The sequence below is a fragment of the Sciurus vulgaris genome, assembly GCF_902686455.1.
Source record: "Sciurus vulgaris genome assembly, chromosome: 11".
In the NCBI taxonomy this organism is placed as follows: Eukaryota; Metazoa; Chordata; class Mammalia; order Rodentia; family Sciuridae; genus Sciurus; species Sciurus vulgaris.
In genome coordinates this window covers 85,413,048-85,439,191 of record NC_136472.1, presented here as the reverse complement: position 1 = coordinate 85,439,191, position 26,144 = coordinate 85,413,048, and the positions used below count along the sequence as shown (strand labels likewise).

The 26,144-nt window shown below is 37.5% G+C and overlaps 1 protein-coding gene across 4 annotated transcripts in view; it reads left to right on the top strand.

Annotated features, from left to right (window-relative positions):
• GRM5 (glutamate metabotropic receptor 5) overlaps positions 1-26,144 on the top strand; it is a 458,976-nt gene extending 432,832 nt beyond the window's left edge. For 3 of the 4 annotated variants that reach the window (XM_079105535.1, XM_079105534.1, XM_079105536.1), the window contains one exon: positions 21,245-26,144. In XM_079105535.1, the coding sequence (XP_078961661.1) occupies positions 21,245-22,151 (907 nt within the window). In that variant the 3' untranslated portion in view covers positions 22,152-26,144. Of the gene's footprint in view, positions 1-6,878; positions 6,975-21,244 lie in introns of all 4 variants that reach the window. The other variant, XM_079105537.1, reaches the window with a different exon arrangement.

The following is a 26,144-nucleotide window of genomic DNA, read 5'->3' as shown; positions in this document are numbered from 1 at the left end:
ATTTGTTGACTGGACTATTTGAATTCTTGGAGTAGAGTTTTTTGAGTTCTTTATAGATTTTGGAGATTAGTGCTCCCCATTCACAATAGCCTCGAAAAAAATAAAATACTTGGGAATCAATCTCACAAAAGAGGTGAAAGACCTCTACAATGAGAACTATACAACACTAAAGAAAGAAATTAAAGAACACCTTAGAAGATGGAAAGATCTTCCATGTTCTTGGATAGGAAGAATTAATATTGTCAAAATGGCCATACTACCTAAAGTGCTATACAAATTCAATGCAATTCCAATTAAAATCCCAATTGTGTACCTTACAGAAATAGAGCAAGCAATTATGAAATTCATCTGGAAGAATAAGAAACCCAGAATAACTAAAGCAATCCTTAGCAGGAAGAGTGAAACAGGGGGTATTGCAATACCAGATCTTCAACTCTACTACAAAGCAATAGTAACAAAAACGGCATGGTATTGGTACCAAAATAGAAAGGTAGATCAATGGTACAGAATAGAGGACACGGACACAAACCCAAATAAATACAATTTTCTCATACTAGACAAAGGGGCCAAAAATATGCAATGGAGAAAAGATAGCCTCTTCAACAAATGGTGCTGGGAGAATTGGAAATCCATATGCAACAGAATGAAACTAAACCCATATCTCTCACCATGCACGAAACTAAACTCAAAATGGATTAAGGACCTCGGAATCAGACCAGAGACCCTGCAGATTATAGAAGAAAAAGTAGGTCCAAATCTTCACCTTGTTGGTCTAGGACCAGACTTCCTTAACAGGACTCCCATAGCACAAGAAATAAAAGCTAGAATCAACCACTGGGATAGATTCAAACTAAAAAGCTTTCTCTCAGCAAAGGAAACTATCAGCAATGCGAAGAAAGAGCCTACAGAGTGGGAGAATATCTTTGCCAATCATACTTCTTTGCAAACTTTAGAAACATTTTTTACTTGTTACTAAGTAGTCCAGAGACAGAGGAAATGAAGAAAGGAAGGAGCAGTTTTGTGTGTTGCACTAGCACAGGGGGTTTAAGGTGAAGAATACTAGAGGGGGAAGGAGGGTAGCAAACAGGAGAGCCCTGGTGAGATAAGGAGAACCAGCCGGTGAACTTCTGGGCACCAAAGGAGGGGCCAGGTTAGATGGAGTTAGATTTGGGTTAGTAGTAGGACTTGCCTGTGATCAATCTTGTTTTTACCATGTTCTCTGCAGTAATGCAAAACATGTCTGCAGAGTTGCTGCTATATACCAGGCCTGTGTCTCCCTCCACCACACCCTTGCCAGGCTTATGTAATCACTTTTCTACTCTTAATTTGTATCAGATGAACTTTAAAGATTGTACAAATAAGTGAGTGGGAACATATAGTATTGGTCTTTTTATGTCATTTAACATAATATCCTCCTGACTAATCCATGTTGCATCAAATGACAGGATTTTATTCGTGTGTGTGTGTGTGTGTGTGTGTGTGTGTGTGTGTGTGTGACTTGTGATTGAACCCAGGACCCTACACATGCTAGGCAAGTGCTCCACTATTGAACTGCCTCCCCAACCCTTTCACTATTTCATTTCGTGACAAGGTCTCGCTAAATTTTCCCAGATGCCTTTGAATTTGTAATCCTCTTGCAATCCCAAGCAGCCTGGATTGCAGTCATGTGCCACCATGCCCAGCAATTCCATTCTTTCTTATGGTTGAATAATGATCCATTGCGTATCAGTCTATGTGACCTAAAGTTCATACCATTTGGGGAACTTTAAGAAAATTATCTAAAAATATGAATGCAAAAATAGGAATGGGATCTTGCAAAGGGCTGTTGTGAGGGTTATGGTAATCCACCAGCTTCAGAAAAAACCTGCCTCCTTTGAGGAGTTTTGAAGTTTGAGCTCCATCTGTCTCCAGACTGAGAATATCAAATTGCTAGTGCAACTTGTAACCAAGGTTAGTACCCAGGAGGGATCAGGCTTCCTCTCCAAAAGGGCAGAAAAGGCTCAGGAAAGGGCAGAGGCAGGGGCTCAAGCCAAGGAGATAGTGATAAAAATAAAAAAGAATGAAAGGATTGAAAAAAATAGCACAATTGCCATTTAACGACAGAACTAAGCCCAACAAATGGAAATGCTACTGTATCTGGAATTTTAATGAGATCATCACATCATCATTAAGCAACCTGGTGACCTTGGGCAAGTTACTCAATTTTCCTGTGCCCTAATTCTTCCTCCTGTGTAAAATAGGGGTGATAATAATATCTAACTAATCTGACTATGGCAATGATCAAATGAGGAAATTCAGATACTTAAATGTTGTCTGATATATTCCCAGGGTTCAGGAAATAGCAGCTCTTTCTGTTATTATTACACAGTTTCATTTGTCAGCACAGACTTTCCAGTTGTTCAGGTACAAAAATGTAAGGAGAAATCCCTGTTGGAAAACAACTCGTTTATCTTAGAATAAATGATTTGCCTGAAAATTCCTCATTTCTAAAATAAGACCTAAGATGCCAGGAATTTTTAATTAATGCTTTCTGAAATGATTCTTGAGGTTGGTGCTGTTCTCCAATGGAGAGTTGACCTTTAGTTCCTCCCTGAAAAGCTTTCCCTTTAAGAACATTGTGTAAGCTTGTAAAGCACCTTAGGACTGCTTTCAAAATCTGTATCTTCCTGAGTTTCTATTGATTGTAGCAATGTTGAGGGAAAGTACACAGCAAAAAGGCAATGACTTAAGATGATTCATCTCTGAAAACAACTCTCCTCATAAAGGGGATTAAGAGTCATCCTTTGGGAATTCTCCGGAAACTAAATGAAAGGCTTTACTCAATACAAAATTTAACACATTTCATTATATTCTACACTCTAATTTATTAAACTATTCTCCAGTGGTTTGTTTGTTCTTGTTTTGTTTCTGACATTTTCTATAATACTGAAGGGAAAATCTTTGTGCAAAAACCTTCAAGCTTCTGTTGAATTATTTTCTTAGAATAAATTCCTATGAATATAATTACTGGGTCAATATAGCTGATTCTTTACATTTGAATTGCTTATTTGCATTGCTTCCCCACCTGTCAACTTCTGCCTTTCTTTTATTTTTATAGAGCACAGCTTAATATGTTCCTTGGCAGCTTCTCAAATACTTTCAAACTTATGTTCACTTCTAACATTATTTTATGGGACTATTAATCATGCTCAATTTTTGTTCTTAATCTGAAACCTTTAAATGAACCAAGGTGGCATTTCAAGTCTAGGCAAATGATGTGTTTCTGTGTGTGTATGGTGATTACAAGATCAGTTAGCGTATTTAGTAAACACTACAATGTATTTACTTATGAATAGGATCTTACAAGTTTGAGTGATGGGACTGAAGTAGGGAATTACTCTGCAATATTGCATTATAGTAGTGAACTTTTAAATCTTGGTTTTATTCTTTCCACTTAAACTGAAGATCCATAATGAATTTTCTTTGGCTTTCATCTAGAATCTTCTTCTGATCAGTTTTACCGAGGGTTGACTTGGGCTATCCTTCAGCTCTCTTGGTGACACTTTTGAGCTCTTGAAGTCTACTGCCTGTGCATCTTCTGATTCACACCACATCTCATGCATCACACTGGTGGTGAGCTCATCTCACCAAGTTCCCTTTCCCAGCCCTCAGATTGCTGGTGCATTCCTGTCTAGGTAAACTTCAGGCAGTGGAATGACATTCTGTTTGCATGTTAGCAGGGAGTCTGGAGGGTGATTTATTCTACTTGGTCATTATGTAGTCAAATTTGACCTTTTAAAAAATAAGTTATATTGTACTCAAAACCTAGGTCCACTAAGTACACACTATTACCTTCATATATGACCATTCTGGTCTCTAACATGTGTTACCAGACTATTTAAATAAAGAGAGTTTTTCTTTTTAAGCATAAAATGAGGGTGGGGAGTAAGATGTTAATAAAGAGCATGGGATTTGGAAGTAAAATATCTGATTTCAAGTCCCACTTCTGTGACTTACTAGCTATGGGGCTTTGACCAGAGTAGGAAAGTTTCTGAGCCATAGGCTCCTTATTTAAAGGATGGGGATAACAATTACCTCACTGAGTTTCTTGAAGAAATTTTATAGACTGTAAACTCTAAAAGTCTTAAATTATGTCTATCAGAGCAGTTCTACATGTCTGAAATAAACTCAACTGGAAAGAATTATAAATCTTCAGTGAAAACTACTGAAACATTATTAGTTACTTTGAACAGCACATTATTGATGAATGGGCTAATGAATGTGTAAGTGAATGAAGGACAACATTGTCTATTTTAGCATGTAGTAAATATAATAAAGCTGTAATTAAGGTTATAGGTAGTCAAGAAGGGTCACCTCTAAAAGCAAAGATGAGCTTCCCAATCTGTATTAATGCCATTTTCACCTCATGCTAAATACAAAAACTACTTGAACATTCCAAAAATTCTACAGCATCTCTTTCATTATCGGAATGAATTTTGTTGTTGTTTCTTTTGTTTTTGTTTTTGTTTTGTGTGTGTGTGTGTGTGTGTGTGTGTGTGTGTGTAAAACCTCAACCAAAAGAGGTCTTTATGTTTTTTTTTTAATGGACTAAGATGTTTAAAATCAATTTCAAATCTCATAAATGGAGGTTATTAGGCAGTGTTTGGAGGGGCATGAAAGAGAAAGTAGAAAAGAAGAGCTTATCAACATGAAAAATATAGCTATTTTAACTCAGTTATGAAGGATTTAAATGATGAATTGGCAATCAGTCTAACAGAAGACATTTAAAACTCTGTCAAGGATTCCTTTGTAAGCAACCAAATAGCCATCAATAATTTATTATTCTATGAATACAATTTTAATTTAAGCTGCACAGCAGTATTTTGGTTATGCAATTCAATTTACAAATAAACACAAAATATTTTGCATTGACCTGTGGAGTGTCATTCAACCATGGATACTTCACAAGGATTCTCTTCTGAAGAATTTTTCTTTAGTAAAATAAAGACTTCTCAATCTGGCTTTGTCTGATACTTTACCTTCTTTAACAAAAACTTTAACAAAGACTTCGATGTTCTTTTCCTCTCTTCTTCATAGCCTATATCTAAAGTCACTTGTGCACATGCTACTTATTTCCTGCTTTCTCCTACTATTCTATGAGTTCTATGAGGCAGGACCTACAGAAGATGTATTTCTATAGCTGAAGCACAAAATCCATTGCCTAGAATTTATTAGATGCTCAACTAATGTCCACTGTTTAAGCTAAACCATTATGTCCATTGGGCTTGATGTAATGAGCCATCTTCATTCAAATACTAAGTATTTTAACATTTTGGGATCAATAATTATCTTGATTTTATCATATTTTGTTTTATATGACTTTTGAGACAGCAGGAAAAGAGACTAACAAGGATGTGAATGTGTTGGTGTTAGCAAGTCTTATGACAGTAGCTCATTTTATCAATGCCTGTCAAACACTGAGAACATGGAAGAAGTAGCATCATATAAGGCTCCAGTTTTATAAGAGAAAATATCAGGTCTTAGGTCCCTGCAAATTCTATAGGCAGTTTTTCTCTACTGACTAGACTTGTAACTTTGGTGAAGTCAGTTAAGTAAGTCTTAGGTTCCTCATTTGGCAAACAGAAGTAATAGTGCTTCTTAACCTACTCCACAGATTAGACATGAAGAGTAAAGGGATTATTTCTGCAAAAGCATGTTGTCTCAAAAAACTCATGGAAGAATGAGGATTCATCTTGAGGCACCTTGTAGCAGACTAATGTTGAGAATCTTACTACTTATTTATTTTTATAGCAATTTTTTATTTGTTCTGATTGGTTATACATGACAGGAGAATGCATTTTGACACATTGTACACAAATGGAGCATAACTTCTCATTCCTCTGGCTGTACATGGTGCTGAGTCACACCAGTAGTATAATCATACATGTACACAGGGTAATAATGTCTGTCTTATTCTATCATCCTGCCCATCCCCACAGCCCCACCCCTCTCCTCACTCCCCACTGCACAGTTCAAAGTTCCTTCATTCTTCCCTTATTTAGATAAAATACCTAATACTCTCCAGGAGAGGTGAAGCATCAATTCAGATACCAAGGCCTTTTGAGCCACACTCCAAAACATACACAATCCAACACTGACTGTCAAACTTCAGTTTAATGATATGAGAGACTCTCTTACAAAAGGAACATAGCTTCTTCCTTTTGGTTTGCCAGTGTCTAATAAACATTCAGATGTGGTATTACTCTGTGAAGGTAGGCTAATGACAAGATTTGATTTAAAAAAAAAAAAAAAACACCTGAAAATAGAAGAAGTACATTATAATAAAGTGTGGGTTCTAAACCTTTACACTCTTTTTTCAAAACCCACCCCCACCACCTAACTGTCTGTGGTCAGTGTACTTACTTTTTATAATTTTAGGTTTCTTCATTAGTAATATGGAAATGAAAATAACAGAACCTCTGCCGTGGAGCTATTCATCAGATTAAATTTAAGTAAAGTTCTAGTACAGTGCCCAATACATGTAAGCACTAAATAAATTCTGATTTATTGTTTGGTAGTCATCTTTTTTCAGATGCTAGGAACTACATTTCTTTCACCATTGACTATTAGGTGTGATGAATTCACTGATTAATATGCAATGAATGCTAAACTGGATTACATATGGTTTAAACAAGAAGTAACAAAATTGTCTCCCATGTTTTCCATATAACACCATAGTCATCTAATAAGGATTGCAGGTCAGCCATTGCTTTGAGAAGCAGAATTCCCTGTTTTGGCATGGGGTGCCCCTCTTTGTGGTCATGGCTCTTCCTCAGCCTAGTAGTTAAGCACACAATCACGTCTTTCTGTTTGCTCCTGTCCTTGTTCATGCTCACCAGGTACAAAGACAGGAGACTGGCCCAGCACAAGTCGGAAATAGAGTGTTTCACCCCCAAAGGGAGTATGGGGAATGGTGGGAGAGCAACAATGAGCAGGTAAGCAAACTGTGAGTGGCCTGAGGTGGTGTGAAATAAATGTATGCAAGCTAGAGGAACAAGTGGCTCCCTGGACTGCGTCTTGCTCAACTATGCATCGCATAACGTGTGTCCAAACTGGGTCGCCATTGGATTTCTGTGTGTGTTTGATTGGCAAAACCCAGGCTATCCTAATGTGAAGGAATGGGAGCCTCTTGTCCCAGATGCTGCTGTATCTCAGGGTTGTGCGCTTTGCATGTCTGAAGCCTTAGCTAACAGTCAGTTTTCTCTTGGATTTTAACCTATCAGTCAAATGGTTCTGGAGTTTGCAAAGTGGAAGAAATTGGAGGAAATTCACATTCCAGGACTATCCCAATCACTTATCAAAACAAACACAGAAGTTTAGGACTGATTTTGAGGAAAGGACTGAAATTAAAAGACCATGCCAGCTCTTGATCCTGGACGAGCCTGGAAACTAATCTGATTTATGTTGAATGTAACAACATCTCAGAGCCAAGGACAAATACCATGCCAAACCAGTGGACTGTAGGGGCAAGAGACTTTTCTTGAAATGAAATCAGGAAAGCTAATCCTCCTCTAACTACTGTAGCTTTGCAGCTCCTTGACTTCCTTGTGTTGGTAGTGAACACTCCCTGTCGCTGAGCTGTGCATGTTCCTTCATACAAGGCACTTCCAACTGCGCTGTAACCAGTGAACTGTGGGTATTTGGAACTATAAGCATCAACTGAGCTGTGTTGCATGAAATGAACGTGCTTTTTTGCATGGGACTGGGTTTCAAGGAAAGGGCTCTGGAGACAAAGGCCATCAATGTTGCCATAAAACAGTTCCAGAATGCTAAAGGAGACTTAAATTGAGAAGTCACTCACCAGAAACCAAGCTTCCACTTCTAATTTGTTGTGGCATTTCCCAATCCAGCTGTGGTACAGAGGTGTGGAGGAAAACATTGCAAATCAACCTAAATTAGAGAAAAGGGGAAGACCAGGAGAGAGTGTGTACATATGTGTTTGCATGTGCTAAGAGTAGAGCTTGACCAAGCTGCAAAACAAGAAAATCTTTGAATCCTGTGTAAGTTTTACCCCCAAACCTGTGTTTGCTTCCTCAGTGGTGGGTTCCTTCCTGTTTTCAAAATAATGACTCACTTTTTCCAAGAACCACCGCATTGCACAAGTGCTGTGGAGCTATTCACATGGGGCAGTCTTATGAAAATGGTTCTCAGAGCTGTGCAACAAACATAACTTGAAGGATCATTCATCGCAGCCCTGGATAAGTTTGGCCAACTTTGTTCACGGCTTTCAGAGACAAGGCAATGAGAGTGTGTGTAACCTGTAGGCACATATGTGTGCACATTGATGTACCACTGACTTTCTGCAACAGTCCCTTTATACAGCTATCTTAGGATGTCAGCATTTGGAAGATGGGCTTCAATGGACCATTTTGTGGGAATAACTGAAGAGGGACTCCTGTTTTTCTTTCATTTAAATATGACAAAGAGGCATTTAAAAAAATCAGGCAAACAGTATTAATGACAAAGTGAAAGAGACTGCATCAAATGAGAGTTCTAGGGCTCTGTCCAGAGTGACTTCTCACTTGAAGACTAAAACTGGAGTTTCTGAACCTAGCACACCTGCCTGCCTATCAAACATACTAGGAAAAATCATGGGTGATACAATCTAGGCATCTGTCCCAAACAAGTTTCCTAGACCATTTCAATTTAGTCAGAGCAATAAACTGATATTTTGAAATAATCTATTTATCTAGGAAATAACATGGGCTGTTTATGGCAAGCATTAGGTCTCAATTATGCCATGCAATATTCTTAGGAGTGTTTAAAGTTTACCATCCTCACATCCGAACCTTCAGAGATTAGATTTGCTAAAGATCGTTTTCACTGAAAATGGGGGTAGGAGGTACATAAAGGGTGGGGTACAGAGCAAAAGGAATCCCAGATCCAACAGACCAAGATTCTTTGGGTCGGTTCAGATCTACCAAGGTAGCCAATTCAATATATCTACTCCAGAAATGGTCCAAGTTCTTCTGCAATAGCAAGATACCATTGAAACTTTTGTTTACTCATGTTTTGGAGATATAGCCAAGGTAACAGCAAGTCTTATTACACTGATATGTCCTGGTAGGGAAGAAGGGAATAGTGCATGCTATAAAACACACACTTTTGTGTAAAAACATTTTGTGTAAGTAATGAGTTCAGTCCCATGAATAAGTAGAGCTAACTGGGAACAAATGATCCTTTCTTTCTAATTTCTCTTCCTTCCTATTTCCTTAGCACTCAATTAAACCACACAAATACAGAAAGGGAGAGAAATGGAGAGAAGTCCTTCAGAACTCTAAATCAGCTTTCCCTTTAAAGAGGAGAGAAGGCCTAGAGAAATAAAAAGGCCCAAATTCACAAAGCCTTTGCATCTTTATTTTTTCCAACTTCACATTTATTCACATAAATACACATGAATTTATTCACATATATACACACAATGACATTTAAACAGTAGAAATAAGGTTAAATTAAAGATTAAAAGAAGATATGTCAAGGAGACAACTTTTGTGAAAACAGTTTCTAATGAAGGGGTTGGAGGAGTTAATCCTAATTTACTTACTCCGGAATTGAAGGAATGGAAAAAGGATAACTTATGCATATGAGATGTTTATAGATGTTTCTAGTATTATGTGACAACTCCTTCTTTCTTATCCATCCCCACACCTTTGCCAATTGCCTTTCCTGAACACCCAGTCCCAGGGAGGGACTAAGGGAACCTCAAGTAATCAGAAAACCTGTAGTGTTGCTCTGTGTATCTCATGGGCCTTAAGTTATCTATGATGAAATTGTGGAAAGAACAGGACACTGAATTCAGGTGTGGTGTTACTGTTCCAGAGTCAAGTTGGCTGATACTAGTAAAACCTTTCTAGAAGTCTTAAAAATAAATCTATCTTATCTCTGTCCAGTTTCATAATCCTGAAGTATTTTCTGTTTTTGAATCATACCATGTAGTTGACTGTATCATCTCAATAACCTTTAGATTTTTGAGACAAAAAAAAAACCTTGTTCACATTTATATTCTCTAAATTCAATATTGCTCTCCATCTATTGTTTCAATCAATCAACCAGTCAATAAAAGCACAAGAATCTTTCTGCAGGTAGGCAGGACTATTTTAAGGACCGTGGTATCTTCATAGAAGTACAAGATAATCTCCACACTAAAGGTACTGACTTTCTTAATAAAGAAAAAATTTGATAGAACCTGTAAGAAATAGGTTACATTAAGATGTTCAATCTGTGATCTGACTAATACAGTCTAGATATGGATAGGAGAGGAGAAGTAACATGAAACACAGTTACAAGGTCACATTTCAAGAATTCCAAGAAGAAAATTTCACAGACTATTCTGAGGAACACTAGACAAATTGCAAAGATACACCAGGAGCAGTGTGGGTAGGAAGCAGGGAAGGGGAAGGGATAATAGTAGTAGAGCCTGTAGCGCGTGCTATCTGTCCTTAGAGATGCTCAGGGAATGCTCATGTAATAAGTCTTGAGAAATTAGTTTGATTTTGTTTAACTTAATTGATCCTGTAGCCATTTATTCATGAATCATCTGTTATCATTCTTGTTTTCTATATCATTTTCCAATTCATTTTATAAAAATATATTAATCAAAAAACAGAAGATCAAAATTATGTTTTTGTATTTTATAATGATCCTTAAAATCTTAAAGCAATTTTCAAGGAAATCTTTCACAAGATGGCAAAATCAGTCTAGCTGATGTTTGGTGATTGCAGTAGAAATCACTAATTCACTAAGTGCCACAAACATAAACTAAGTTCCAAATTACTTTGCTTATTTTCCCAAAATAATCACTAGTTACTGAGAGTATATTGTATTCATGTGTTATGAAATTTGACAATCATCTCTTCAGCCTTTGTAAAGCACATGACCCTCCTGTCTCAATTTCTGTTCAACTATCATCTCATCTAACACCCTTTAAATTGAGAAAGAGAAGAACTGGTCAAAACCTTCTGTAAGGTTGCTGCCCTTGACTGTCAAATATGTATTTGGCAAAGATCTCACACACGCATGTGAGCACACACAGAGTTTTTGTAAATAACTCAGTAGTCATACATATATAAATATATTTGCATATGCTTTGAGACAACAGAATTATAGCTTCTGATTTCCTGTGAAAAGGAAGAAGGAAATCAAAATAGTTTCTGATGTAACAAGTGCTTAGCCAAAAAAGGGAGCAACCTGCCAAATAATCAACAAGTTCAAACTTGTCTGCCTTAGAGGAGAATGTGTGAGTTTTGAAGGATGCTTTCTACTTTTTGTCTCACCTCAAGATGTAGATAAGATCTTGCAGTTGAGTCTGCTTATTCTCATTGTAGTATTCCTATTAGGTGGGTAATCTAAAATATAGACAAAAGTTACTCAGCAAAGAGGGTGCTCTGAAAATTTAAATTGATCATTTCATCTAATTCCATGTGTTGTGAGTCATTTTGAATGGATTCAACTCAAGTTTATTTATTTTTAAAACATTTATCCATCACTTATGCATAAGTCAGTGTGCCTCATATTGGAAATTTATGGAGAGATAAAATAGGCTTTCTACACCTAACAATTTTTCACTATTGTACTTCACCTTCCTTGGATTCAATTTGGAGTACTGTTCTGTCATTTATTTTGACATGGGTAACTTAGTTAAATTCCATACACCTAAGTTTTCACATCTATAGTGCAGGTTCGTTTTACAGGGCTGTAGCTTCCATGAAACTGAGGCAGTAATGAAGGTCCCCCACCCTTTTCAAACCTTGATTCTTGTTATCACACCAGAAAGATTTCAGACACATTGCTCCGTATAACAGGCATGAGTTGATTATAAAGTTAGGTAAGAGGGAAAGAGGACACTCTCAAGGTAGAGAGTGGGTTTTCTTTCAGAGAGGAGAGGAACAGTGTGCCCCTCCTACCCTCCAATTTTATTGAGAGTCCCAGGGATTCCCCAGTCACCCAGGTACACCTCTTGACTTTTGATTGACAACAGGATGACACCAGACTTTCAAATCCCCACTGCATCACAACTCTAGATCACTTCGACTCATGCTAACTGGTTCTAACTGGAACCTGTTCTTACAGATTTTGTAGTTAGAGGCAATTATCCTCATCTCCTGAGTTCTGGGATCTCCTCTGTGTAAGGGTCACAAAAGCACATCCCCTTTCAGGGTAACTTGTATTCTTCTTATCAGCATTTCAGGCCTGCATTTCTCCTGCAGATAACAGGTTGTTTGCAGAGGAATGTAACATATCCTGTGGACTTAAGCCAGGCAGCTGCTGCAGGTAAATTGCTTTTTAAAAGTGAAATCATTGGAGTCAGCACAGTGGGCCTATGCTACAGTAATTCCCTTAACTTCATATTCCCACCACTCATATCTGTCTGTGACCTATCAGTTAATACCTATCTATACCAAACATTCAAGATGGTAGAATTCGATTGATTCACTGAAACTCTAAACTCACCTGCTCTGTGCCTGGCCCTGCACTGAGTATAGAAGATGCACAAAGCTACTGTCTTTAGGGTGCTTCAGATTTGGTGCAGAGTTGATTTTTAAATAGGTAATTCCATTTGAAAAGTGCTATATCAGACAGCTGTTGTGAATGTCAAATATGAGTATAGGTGAAAACATCTTGTGAACAACAAAGTTCTATTCAAATGGGAGCTATTATTCTTCTGGGATCCTTCTTTGCCACCAGTTCATTTCCATGTTTTATGCAAAGTTTAAATGGAGCTGAATTCCTCCACATAGTTTTCCAAGTTTCACAGGCCTATAGATACAAAACATCTGTATCTTGTTCTCTCTTTACTAAATTGTAATCTAAGGCTTTATAATGATTGCTGGAAAACAATCATTTCTGCTTTGGGAAAAAAAAACCCACAAAATTAAAACTCCTTCTAGTCTTGATTGGAACACTTCTACTAAAGCCTAGAACTTAAAATTCAGTTTAAGGGGTAGTTTAGTTTTAAGCTTTGAGTTCAGGTAACTGGACTATGAATTAAATGAAAGAGCTTAATTTAGGAAAGTAAACTCTGCAATGACTCAAGAAAGTGCCCAAGCTTAACACCTGCTCCTGTGTCACATTCTACTTTGTTAAAATGTGTTCTCTTTACGAACATTGTTGGGGGAGGTATCAGCAGTACAAGTGCCATTGGGCACTTTAATAACCCACCCAGGATAGACTTTTCCAAAAGGCTTCCTGTTGCTATTAAACCACAAATGAGTTAACACAGAGGTGAGTGATCCTCCATGAACAACCATTTTATTAGGGATTAAAGGCCTGGCGAGAAATATTCTCTGGGGCAATTCTAAAAGTGTGTAGCCACTGCTACTAAAAGAAAGATGAAACTCCACCTCACAGGGATGAGGGAAGGCTTCATGGAATTTGGCATATGGTATAAATGACTTTGTCATATTTTCAACACATATAAATTAAACAAATTTTGTTATTCTGTGTTATTTTAACATCCCCAGTCTTTAGGCCTCATTAAGTCCCACTTTATTTGCAAATCTTTCCTTGAAACTTCTTTTCCCAGTGGCAAGTCTTCTCTGAATTCCTCTAATATCAACAATAAAAGCCTGCTGGTCAAAAACAAATATCTTTTATTTCACAGTTGTTTTCCTATTGGTACATTTTTTCCATCTTCATTTTGACACACTCATTAGCATCTTAGCATTGTATTCCTATATTATCAAAACAACCTCTTTAATCTACTTTAGACGTCACTATTTTGCCTAAGTCAGTTTTCCTTATTCCTCAGTCTCCAAAGAACTAATTAACTTTTAAAAAATATCAATTTGGTCTTAACATGTTCCTGAAGTAGGACCAGGACTAGAGTTAGATTGGAAATAACATCAATGCATGAAGCTGGTCAGATGTTTAAAAGAGGATGGCACGGTGCCTGCATCCTAACTGTGTTTGCTGAGCTAATGATCAAAAACATAAACATTAAATAATAGAATTTCAATGGCTGAGGAATAACAGAAAAAGAAGATGATTATTTCTTCATTCGTTTATTTATCAAGAATATAGGTTTCAGGGCTGGGGATATAGCTCAGTTGCTAGAGTGCTTGCCTTGCAAGCACAAGGCCCTGGGTTCAATCCCTAGCACTGCAAAAAAAAAAAAAAAAAAAAAAAAAAAAATTACATATAGGTTTCATTCACATCTAATAATCAGCCTACTTTTGTGGTCTAATATATTAGACCATATATGTTATTCCAGACACTGGTGAGAAACCCAGGGTTAATTATTAATGGAACTATTCAAATAGCAAAAGAGAGAAGAGGGAAGTAGATCTTTGTAGGTTGGGGGTGGTGTTATAGCAAGAATATTAATAGCAGACAAAACGTCTAACCTGTACCTTCCAATGCTTTAGCTTCTACTCTATCCCCACAGTCAAATTGGGCCATGGTTATCTCTTGAACCATGTGGACTTTATCTCTTGAACGTTCCTTGTGGATTTCTGTCCCTGTCAGTGCTATCCTTCATGGAGGACAATGCCTATCTCTCTCTTTGTACATCACCATCATCTATCAGTTATTCAAAGCCCGGATGCACTCTGTCCCTTGTCAGAGGCAGCTTTCTCTGACCACTCCTGCTAGAAATGATTTTTCCCTCTTGTGAAATGTTTATTCCCTCCTGATCCCCTATTGGAGCCCAATGAACTGATTCCTTGTTCACATGCTTCACTGCTATCTCTTACTTTCGTTGTTCTTAGCATTCTTTCACCTGTCCATCTGCTTCTTTCTTTCAATGTCCTAAGAAAGGGAAAAACAACCTCTCCATCAAAATACCATGAGCACCTAATAGTGTTAGCCTTCTGCACCTGTCTTCTCTCTTTAACTCCATTTTACCCACTTTGAGAGCTGTCTCATATATCAGTCATTTTCATTCACAGTATTAAAAAGCATTGATGAATGAAAATCATTCACAAAGTTATCACATATTATTTGTTGTCGATATTAGTGGAAATGACAAAATTTTCAAAATAGTCCAAGTATAAAGTTGTCCATCTAATAAGATGATATTATTGGAATTCCAAAATAAGTCAGAGAGAAAATGAGAGAATTAAAACCATCCATAAGAAAAGTGTTTTCTATTGCATTACAGCATGAAAGAGAAAAAAAGGCTGAGTACTGTCAAATAATATTAATTTATATGGTTGTACTTTTCAAGTGCCTCCATCACTGAGACATCCAATCATTATCTCTGACAAACGCTGTTGCCTAATGAACTTGTGCTATTGATTTAATGGCCACAAAAAGATGTAGAGTGCTTTCTTGAGTGTATGGGTAAGCGTATGATTAAGAAGTCCAAAACTATCAGGCACGGGAGACTATAAATAAAATGACTGACTTACCTACTTAAAACACATATCATCTCCAGGAATCACCTGACATTTTTCTTCTATGGATTAAGGAAGGCTAACTTCAAAAAGAAAACGTGGACAGAGTAAATAGTAATTATAATGGCATTAGTCTCACTTTGCCATTTACTAACTCTGTAACTGTTTTGGGCAAATCACCCAATCTCACTAAGATTTGATTTTCTCATTCTTGAAAAGGTTGATAAAGATGTGGTTCCTACCTATTTTCAACAGCACATTCCCAAACATATTTTATAAAGCACTGTGTAAATCCAAGGCAGTGCTGCTTGGCTTCTTCTGTCTGAATTAGGTAATTAGTCCTTGGCTTCATTTCCTTTCACCCAAGTTTTTCTCCATGCAAACATCTCTAGTGCATACATCACCAGGATCATTTAACCTGGTTCTGTCAAAAAGATAGCTATTTATGAGGTGTAACTGAGGAAAATTAAATTGATGATTCTGCCATTTTCTTATGTATTATAGTGCATTTCTCAGTGTAATTTTCAAAATCAAGATGTCAGGTTTTAGGCAAAGCTTAGAAATTCTTCTACTTTCTTTGGAATGTCTGAATATAAACAATATCAAATTATTCAGTATTCCTTTAAAACTGTATCACCATACTTTGTAATTCAAAACAAATTATTTTAAGAGCGAAATATATGGATAGAGAACTTTAAGGAAACTAACAAAAAAAAATGGGATCACCACTGCAAAATTTCAGCTTATAACATTCTTAAATTATGAAGTTCTTTCATGCACTTAATATTTACTGATGTCATTCTGCAGGCAGCATTTGCTAATTTCATCTTCTAATGACATTTCACATTTTTAATTTTTCAAATATTTTGTCTTAGAAAGCTCATAATCATACTACTTCTCCCTCCTGGCTACCCTCCAAATCAAAATACCCAAATAAGAGAGGTTCAGTAATGAAGACCATTTTTAATAAAAAAAAAAAAAATACTTGTTAACTTTTGGAGGGCATATTTGATTACTCAGAGTTTCTGATGCCCTGCAACTATATAAGTTATGAAGGAACTAATAGGCCATGCAACAAAAAAGAGAATAGTTGTTTAGTGTTTGACTTTTTCTTTTTTAAAATTCAGTGACATAGAAGAATTTTAATTGCTTATATATTGTTCATACAACTCTAAACATGTTCTGTAGAATAAATACTGCACAGTTTATTCAACAATCATTTGAATACAAAAATTATAAATTCCACATAGTTTTTTTATGGTCAACCTCTCTCTATTAATGTTTGCTTCCTAATGATGGCATGTTGTGGCAAATTGCTCTAATTTTTTCAGATTTGAGCAGATAAGTAGAGAAACAGGGAGAGGTCATCGAGCTGACACTCAGAGCCTGCTGGAAATTAATAAATTATTTAAGTGCACTATATGGAAGGAAAGAAGAAGTATTAACTTCTGAGAATAAAGGTAGAAACTGTCATTTCTGCTGACCTGAAATGCAAACAAAAAAACAACCAAGCAAACAAAAACACCTAACACTCCACATTATTGATATGCTGCTTATTTTTAATTCAAAAGCAAGGAGCAAATTATTACAAAAGAGAAGACATCACATTGCATGTATTGTAGTTTGAAAAAGAGTTAAAGGTACCTGAAAAATAGCAGAAGCATTTTTGGGCTTCTTCCTCAGATGGAGCAAACCATTTTGTCTTGCCCCTTTCTCTTCTATTCCTCTTTCCTCCACTGATTTTCTAACAACCAATATATGCAGTGGGGAAAGATAAAATGTTATAGAGAGATAAAGAAAAGTTTCCTTTGTTTTCCTCAAGCCACTAGAATAAACATATAATCCTGATGCTGAAAAATAAAATCCTCAACCTAAATAATAAACTTAACATCTCACCTCCACTGAGTGGAAGATTTCATGATAATGAATAACTTCTTGAGCTTGCAGAACTGCTATACTTTATTAAATACCCTCAACTGTATGAATCTATTAGATCCTCCAAGAAATCATGTTAGTTGGGGCAAGGGATGTTTTTTTCTTCATTTTATCCATAAAGGAAGAAACTCAACATCAATCAGAGTCAGATCTTAGACCCACAATCTGGGTTCCATCTCCCTTCTACTATCCACATTGCTTTAATAAGCTTCATCACTGAAAAATTTTACTAAAACACACACACCCACACACACACACATTAGTGATGAATGAAAAAAGTATTCATGATTTTCATTGTAGATATCAAGATCTGTGTTTTCATATTTAATTAATGAAATATCTTTTATCTAGATACACTGAGTACTATTGATTAAAGGAAGTGACATAATAACTAAATAGATCCATAGACAAAATTAATATTTAAATATCTTTGAAACTTCAATTCTAACAGAAAAAACAAACATAAAATTTTAAAAATGAAATGCATTCAATTATTGGTCTCAAAATACTTTTGAGTATCTGCAGTGTTCTAGGCAACACACTAGGTTTTATGGATGAAACAAAATGTGTGCCTTCATGATATCCCACCCAGCAGATAAGACACACATATGACCAAGAGTTATCAAATGCCCAAAGGACTATGGAAATGTAATTCAGCCTAACCAGTACCTCAGGTCAAGAGAGCTTCCTCCAAGAAAATTAAAGTGAAATATGAAAATAAATAAATAGAATGGGTCTAAGCAAAAATAAAGTAGAAGGAAGAGAGAAGAGAGTACAATGAAAGAGCATTTCAAGAAGAGAATACCATGGAATATAGAGGGAACAGATGGGACCACCCATGGACACAGCTGACGGAAAGAAAAAACAGGTTGAAGCTCATGGATTCAAATATTTGTTACAATTGGTTAGGGAAGGAGAAACAACTGGAAAGATTTTATAGCTTTACCATGTATTTTATTTTTCCCTGAATTCTCTTTTACTTAAACTGGGGCTCAAAATAACATTGAGTATATTGCTATTATTTACTGACATGTTGTGTTCACATTGAACACAAAAACTGAACATTCTTAGACACATTCTCCTTATTATACACCTGAATTGTTTCACTGAATCCTCAAAATAACCTTTACCAATTGAATCATTGTCTGCTTCTTGCTGAAGCTTAAAGAGATTTTTCTCTCCCACATACCCAGGATGGCAGATCCAGAATTAGAATTCAATATCTCTTGTCCCTTATACTTTCCACAGCACCACACACTGGCCCTGTTAGCTGAACAATCCTATTCATCTATCAAACTCTTGGTAAGATTCTGTTGTCAATGAATAAGATAGCTAAGAACCCTGACTTCATAAGACCTATATTTTACTAAAAAGCTAACTAACATCATGAGTAGGTTTTTCTTTTTCTTATGAATTCTCATTTGCTTTGGGGTAAAAATCTTTAATGTTCTAAAGAATGAAATGAAGTTCTCAGATTTAGACTCCATTTTTCTGATGTCTTCCATGTCTATTCAGATGGTCTTGTGCTCTCTCTCCCTCAAGGCCACCGGCACTGTGAGCAAAGGCACAACCAGAAAATAAGATGTAACTATCTTGTTCAAAACTGGTTAGTTAGGATGGTTTCTTTTCACATATTCACCAAAAGGTTGTTCAGTATGCTGTCATATTTTGGGGCATAACTATGTGTGAGTCCAAAGACTGTCAACTGTTAACATCCAAAGTTATGTTCCATCATATTAATCTAAAAGCATTCAAGAGAGAATGAGAGAGAGAGAGAGACAGAGAGACAGAGAGACTTTTAAAAGGAGCTGTTGCAAAACTGCTCTGCTGAAAGCAAAAGTATCTCTAGGGTAAAGCTTGGTAGAATAAATCCAGTTGTTTCTGGTTTCTAGACTATGCTTTGTATTAAAAGCAGCCTCAGTGACCTGAAAGATTAATTGTTCTTCCCAAAATGCCTATTTCTTATCCTGTAGGTTGAAGAGAAAGGGAGTAGCTGGCAACAATCCTCCCAATCAAATCCCATGAATAATCTGGCCCATTCCTTCTGTGCCACGATGCAGAAGTTAATGGACACCTGGGAAAAAGAAAAGTAATGCACTGAGAACTTAAAAGGTAGCAGGTCAGGTTAATAAAAAATGGAAAAACAAATCCTGAGACTGTGTTAGAAAGGAAAGTCAAGCATTTGGCAGTACTTTTCCTGCTACTGTAGATACATAGCAACCTCCAAACCTGGAAACGATTTCATTCATCCTTTACAGAAGAGCAGGTGGGGGTGGTGAGGAACATCTCACATTCTAGAATTCTGAAGGACATAAAGTTGTAATATATTGGGCAGATTAAATGAGATTTCACAGGAAGAAGTAGAGAAAGGAAGACCACAAAATGAAAAGGGACAGATGAAGAAGCAAGCAGTATAGGAAAGACTCAAGAATGTTGTTAAAGGGGCTAGAGACAGTGGTCAGTTTTCAAAGGAGAAAATGTCTCAGGTAGAGTGGATCTGGTAGGTGCAATCAGGCACCCTCAAAGCAAGTGGGCTCCAAGAAGGGTACAAACCCCTACTGGGCAAAGGCAGCCAAGCCCTTCAAAAAGGAAAGCAAAGGGAGAAATGAGAGTCCAGAACAAAGGATAGTTTTCTGTCAGTGTTTCTCAGTTTGTGAAACACCTGCATCAGAGTCACCTGGCTGGGGGCGGGGTATAGGGACACAGAACAGAGTTCTTGTAAAAAGCATAGATGCCTAAAACCCAATCCAGACAATCAGAATCTCCTGGGGGTGGGGGCTTGTCTGTTCTGTCTTATGCACAATTGAGATGATAAAATTGCATTCTTCACCAGCTTTTATTTTCAAACTGCCTCAGGCTATCTATTGGTCACAACCTCTAGAATAGTGAGGTCCATACTAAAAATAATAGATCCCCTAGTCACAGAAATCTCGCATTAATTCATGAAGAGGACTCACCAAGCTCTCTTCATGTGATGTCCCTGTAGGTTAAGCAATATTCTCTGGCCACACATGATATTCCTGATGGAGGGTATACAATTTTTGAGGTTACTGTGTCCATTTTGCATGGCAAGAAGGGTGCAGAATTTGAGAATGAGAACCAACTACATATTCATCAGAGTAGCTTTCAGAGCCAAGGTTGAAGAACAAAAAGGACTACTTGGGAAAGAAAAGAGGGAGAAAGGTCTTATCAGTCAGATGATACTCAACAAGATCAAAATTGGAGATCTCTATCATATGTGCCAAGGCGATGTATTTCACTCTTCCAGGTGGAATTCAAGTTTTAGACTTAAAAAAATTTTTTTTGTGTGAGAATTTCTGTGAAATAATTTCTAATTAATTATTTTCCAGCATATAAGCCAACCTAAATAAAGCCAAGTTCAAAATCTGAAGTTCAGACAGAAATCCCTAGTTCTTAATTCAAAATTGCAAAATAAAAGTTGAAATAGAACCAAACTACTTCCTGGTAACCCTTGATTCCCTCACTCCTCCCCTCCCCTCTTGTGATTGTGAGTTCAGATTCTAGCTATAATGTTACCATCTAACTCTAGGAAAAACTTATCCTGTACCAGGCACTCCTGCACACAGCTACAATACTGCAAACCCTGGCACCTAGATCTGCAGCATAAACAACTGTTGTACTGATGTGTGGGGCCAGAATCCTGAAAAAGACGTCTTTATCCTTATCCCACCTGACACATGTTCATGGAAGTAATACAGCCAAGGGCCAGATAAAGCCAAGCAACCTTTAACTTAAAAGAAAACCAAGGACACTTCCAAAGGCCTCTTTCCATGATGTCTTTTGGATGTGTCATTTCCTAAAAGAACAAGAAAAGCCCTTCTTTCTCAGGTTCCCATAATCACCCACCATTGGGGAAGCCACATGGAAGCCCCCTTCAGACCTCACTGAGTCATTTCTCTTCTCTCTTCTTTCTACAGCTCTAATGGAAAATCCGTCACGTGGGCCCAGAATGAGAAGAGTAGGGGACAGCATCTGTGGCAGCGGCTGTCGGTCCACATCAACAAGAAAGAGAACCCCAACCAAACAGCCGTCATCAAGCCCTTCCCCAAGAGCACGGAGAGCCGCGGGCTGGGCACGGGCGTGGGGGGCGCGAGTCCCGGGGCCTCCGGAGGCTTGGGCGGCGCGAGCTGCGCCAGCGCTAGCCCGGCAGGGCCCGAGCCCCCAGACGCGGGCGCCAAGGCGCTGTACGACGTGGCAGAGGCGGAGGAGCAGTTCCCCGCGCCCGCGCGGCCTCGCTCGCCGTCGCCCATCAGCACTCTGAGCCACCGCGCGGGCTCCGCCAGCCGCACGGAGGACGACGTGCCCTCGCTGCACTCGGAACCCGCGGCGCGCAGCAGCTCCTCGCAGGGCTCGCTCATGGAGCAGATCAGCAGCGTGGTGACTCGCTTCACCGCCAACATCAGCGAGCTCAACTCCATGATGCTGTCCACCGCTGCTCCTGGCCCGGGCGTGGGCGCCCCTCTCTGCTCCTCCTACCTGATCCCCAAAGAGATCCAGCTGCCCACGACCATGACCACGTTCGCCGAAATTCAGCCTCTGCCTGCGATAGAGGTCACGGGTGGCACACAGCCCGCCGCCGGAGCCTCACCGGCGGGGGGCGCTACCCCGGAGACCCCCGCGACTGGTCCGGAGGCGGCGGCCGGCAAGCCGGACCTGGAGGAGCTGGTGGCTCTCACTCCGCCGTCCCCCTTCAGAGACTCGGTGGACTCGGGGAGTACGACCCCCAACTCTCCAGTGTCGGAGTCGGCCCTCTGTATCCCATCGTCTCCCAAATATGACACTCTTATCATAAGAGATTACACTCAGAGTTCCTCGTCGTTGTGAAAGTCACTGGAAACCACGCTGCGATCCGCGTGCAGAGCAGAGACCTCCATGTTCACACGGGTGGCGCAGTGACACGCACAGTCATCGGTTAGGACCTGAGGTAGAAGATGACACGTTCAGCCTTGACGGAAACCCGAGATTATAGTGCTATTTCACAACAACCGACGAAGACAACAACTACAAATCTTTTGGCAGATTTTCTTCTAGTGGCCTTAGAAAACATGGGCTTTTAAGAAACATTGCTTATATTTTTGAGGGCTGACAAGGAGTCTGTTAAAACCATTCGGTAACAAGTGCTTTGCTCTAGGGAAAGCAGTGAGCGTGAAACAGCGTAAAGGAGGGTGAAAGCATAGTTAATAAGCAACTGTAAAAAGTTTTATTTGTTTACTTTAATTCTTTTCCCAGAAGAGTCTTTGATTCACCAAACATGAATGTACATTTTCTAACAAACTCTTACATCTGGGACCAAAACCTTTCTCGTTCTCTCTTTTTATTTATTTATTTTTCCTTCCTTTAAAGACCTTGGAAAGCAGTACTTTGGGGCCCAGTACTTACAGAGGCGGGCGTGGTTGTGAGTATGTCCAGTGCATAACACACAACTGGATAGTGAGTGCTGCGCTAATGAACCTAGAGCTTCTACCTGAGACTTTCCTCTCCAATTTGGTTGTGAAATACTCTTCCAAAAGCCTGCGTCTGGAATTCCACCTAGTTATTTCAGATTCACCTCCATTAACCAAGAAAAACCAGTGGAAGATTTCTTGACTATTTCACCATGTTGCCAATCAATACTGGAGTAGCAAAAAAATAATAATATTTTCTGGAATACCGTTTTGTAATTCCCTCATTGGGGTGCATTGTGTAGCTGGAATTTCTCTTTATAATAATAATTCTTGAGCTCCAGCCTGGCTATCTCTTTCATGATAACACAGCCACTCCTCCTTACGAATGCTGTTCCGTTAGTGTTGCCAGCTAAAATATTAAAATATGCATTTGGGCTTCTTCATTCCTTTCTTTAGAGAACCTGATGCACAAGAACTCCTCTGTTCTTTTTGAATCCCGCCACTGGAAGAGTGGTCCGTAGACCTAATGAAGACTTTGTCACTATTGGAGGGACTATTGTTGAAAAAATTAACACAATATTAATACACTGGAAATTTTAAACTGTGTCAAGTAAGCTTAGCAAAGATTTTGCTATGCCAATGAGCAGTGATTTTATCTTTTCCTGGCTGCTTACACAGGGCAGCTATGAACTATGACAAACGTAGATTTTTTTCAAAGCAATACAGAATACTGAAACAGAGGAACCTTAATGAATATTAACAAGTCTTTCTTAGCCATTCCAAAAAGAAAAGGCAAAGCAACTATTAATATTTTCCTTTTTAAAATAAGTATTAATATGATTTTGTGCACTTCATACTGTCACTTTTTAAATACTGCAGAAAAGAGATTTAGAGTTATAATAAAAATATATGTGCTTTGATAGGATCGTATAAGGTAGAAATCATAGCTCAAGACCTGAATTCACTGTCATCTCTTTATTCATCCCATTGCAGCTATCCTCAGGTACCAAATGTTTTTGATTTCTAAATAAAGATAGTAATAAAAGGAGGAGGTGTCCTATAAATTAAAGTTCAGTTGACCCAGCCTTATACTAAAGATAGCCTTATGAAAAAGATTTGCTGTGAGGCAAAATTCTATTTTTGGCAGAGAGAAAAATAAATAGAACTTTTTTCTTTTAGCTCAATATCCTCATTTTAAATCTCTCATCTACTTAGAAAAAATGAGAAATGGAAGACTATCCATTGGCATAACTTATTATATCCACTTTAAAAAGTTACAATGAATATACTGCTTGTAGATTTCCCTTTTCTGATATCTGTTCTTACTTGAAATTTGAAGTCAGTTCTCCCAATATAAAACATTAAAAGCTAATGCTAATTTACTAAAATATTAACGATAATCGAACCTCCTATGCCGGATTTGAAAATAACATCATCAGAGCACCCTGATCCCAAATGCGAATGAGACTTTTGAAACAGAAATGAAATCCATAATAATTTTTATAGTTTCATTGAAAGAAAATGTCTCCCTCCACCTGAAAAACAAATGTAAATATTTTGAAATATTAACACCCCTGGGTCCCCATCAGAAAGGTGGCCCTCATCTGGGGATTACTGTCTTGATTTCCTAGGTATATTTCTAAATATGCTCTATTATCTAAGTTTTACAATTTTTATCATTAAATCCTTACATTGATTTCCATTTTATTCTCAAGTACAATAAATTTCACTCTATTGACCAAAAAGAGAACATTTTTAAAACTTTCTCCATGATTAAATTCATTTTTTTTTAATTTTTCAGTAACATATTTCCTTAAAAAGTATACCACCTTGAGAAACTTCATTAGAAATTAAAATTTAATGCAAATAAACTTTCACCTGATTATTCCACATGTCATTATCAACTGTAATAATAAAAATAATTTATCCAATTAGAGAAGAACAAGATGTATTTTTCTCTATATTTCTGTAACCTTTGACACGTCATTAAATACACTGTATATTGGACATGAAATTATTAGTGATACATTCTTGAGATCTTTTATGTTGGAATGATGCTGTCTCTTTGCCAATTCTAATACCAGGTTCCAAGTAATAACTCTATAATACAAAGAGAACTGAACATTTACTGTAGGGCTAAGTATGAACTTCACAACTCATTGGGGTACCTATTTATATTTCCTTGAAAACAATCTGTTACTGGTGCCCAATGATAATTCAGTCAGGACCTGTATGTCTAAAAGGAAAGGGAAATTAAAGGAAAATACTAAGGATCAGCAAAGTGACACTACAGGAGAGTCTGGTCCTGGAAAGAAAAAGAGAAGACCTGGGTTGATCGTGTTTTACTGACTAAGCAATCCACTCATCTGTGGGAAAAGAGTGGGGGCAGCCTGAGAAGACCATATCTGGATTGGGTGAAAAAGTTATTTTTAGGCTAGGAGTGGAAAACAGAAGGGGAGTATGGAAAGGAAAATCATCAAAAATTTGACTGAAGCAAGGGAAAAAAGCAAATCCCTAATGTGTTAGTCCTTGAAAGTAAGTCTTTTCCAAACTATTGATATTACCAGCAAGATCAGGAAGACTAGGAATTATTTCTGACTGTAAGTGAATTGTATAATGGCTCTTTTGCAGTTCTGTGACTTCCAAACCAGGAATTAAACACTTTTTTTTTTTTTTTTTAAGAAAAACAAACAACAAAAACAAAAAACAAAAAACAAAAAAAAACAGAACAAAACAAAAAAACAACAAAAAAAAATTTCCTATACTAGTCTCCCAGAAAAATGTACATGTTTTGGAGACTTCAAAGGTATTATATGAGTTCACATTTAGCAACAGCTTATTAATAACCCTCAAGCTGTCAGAATCTCTATAGTTACCATTTACAATTTTATACTGTGAAAAAAATACAGATCAGTGAATGTGCAAAGATAAATTAGAATTTGCTTTGAAGAAGTTTTGAGACCTGGGAGATTCTCTACTATCTATTGAACAATGAGCATTGTATAAAATAGTTGGTTGAATTTCACTGATCTTCCCAATGTGAACAAATATACTATGTATATTGTGTGTATTTCTAGAATTCAATGGCAGCTGCTGGTGGTGTTGTAATTAGAAATCTATATAGAATATAGATGTTTTAGAGAGATGGTGCCAATCCTAAAAGATTTGTGTGGGCTACAAGTGCTTGTACCTACTTTTTCTGCACTTATAACTGATTTGGTTTTTAAATTGTGTGCGCGTATCTGTTTTTTCTGTTGTTGCAGCTTGTACTATTAAAATGATAGAGAATGTTAAATTATTTTGATGTGAATTGCAAATGATTTTTTTCATAAAGTTTAACATTTTTATCAGCAATTTTGCTTTGTACTTGTATAAATGTGTTTTATTTTAGCATTTTAAAATACACTTGCCTGTTTCTCAGTTGTCCAAAACA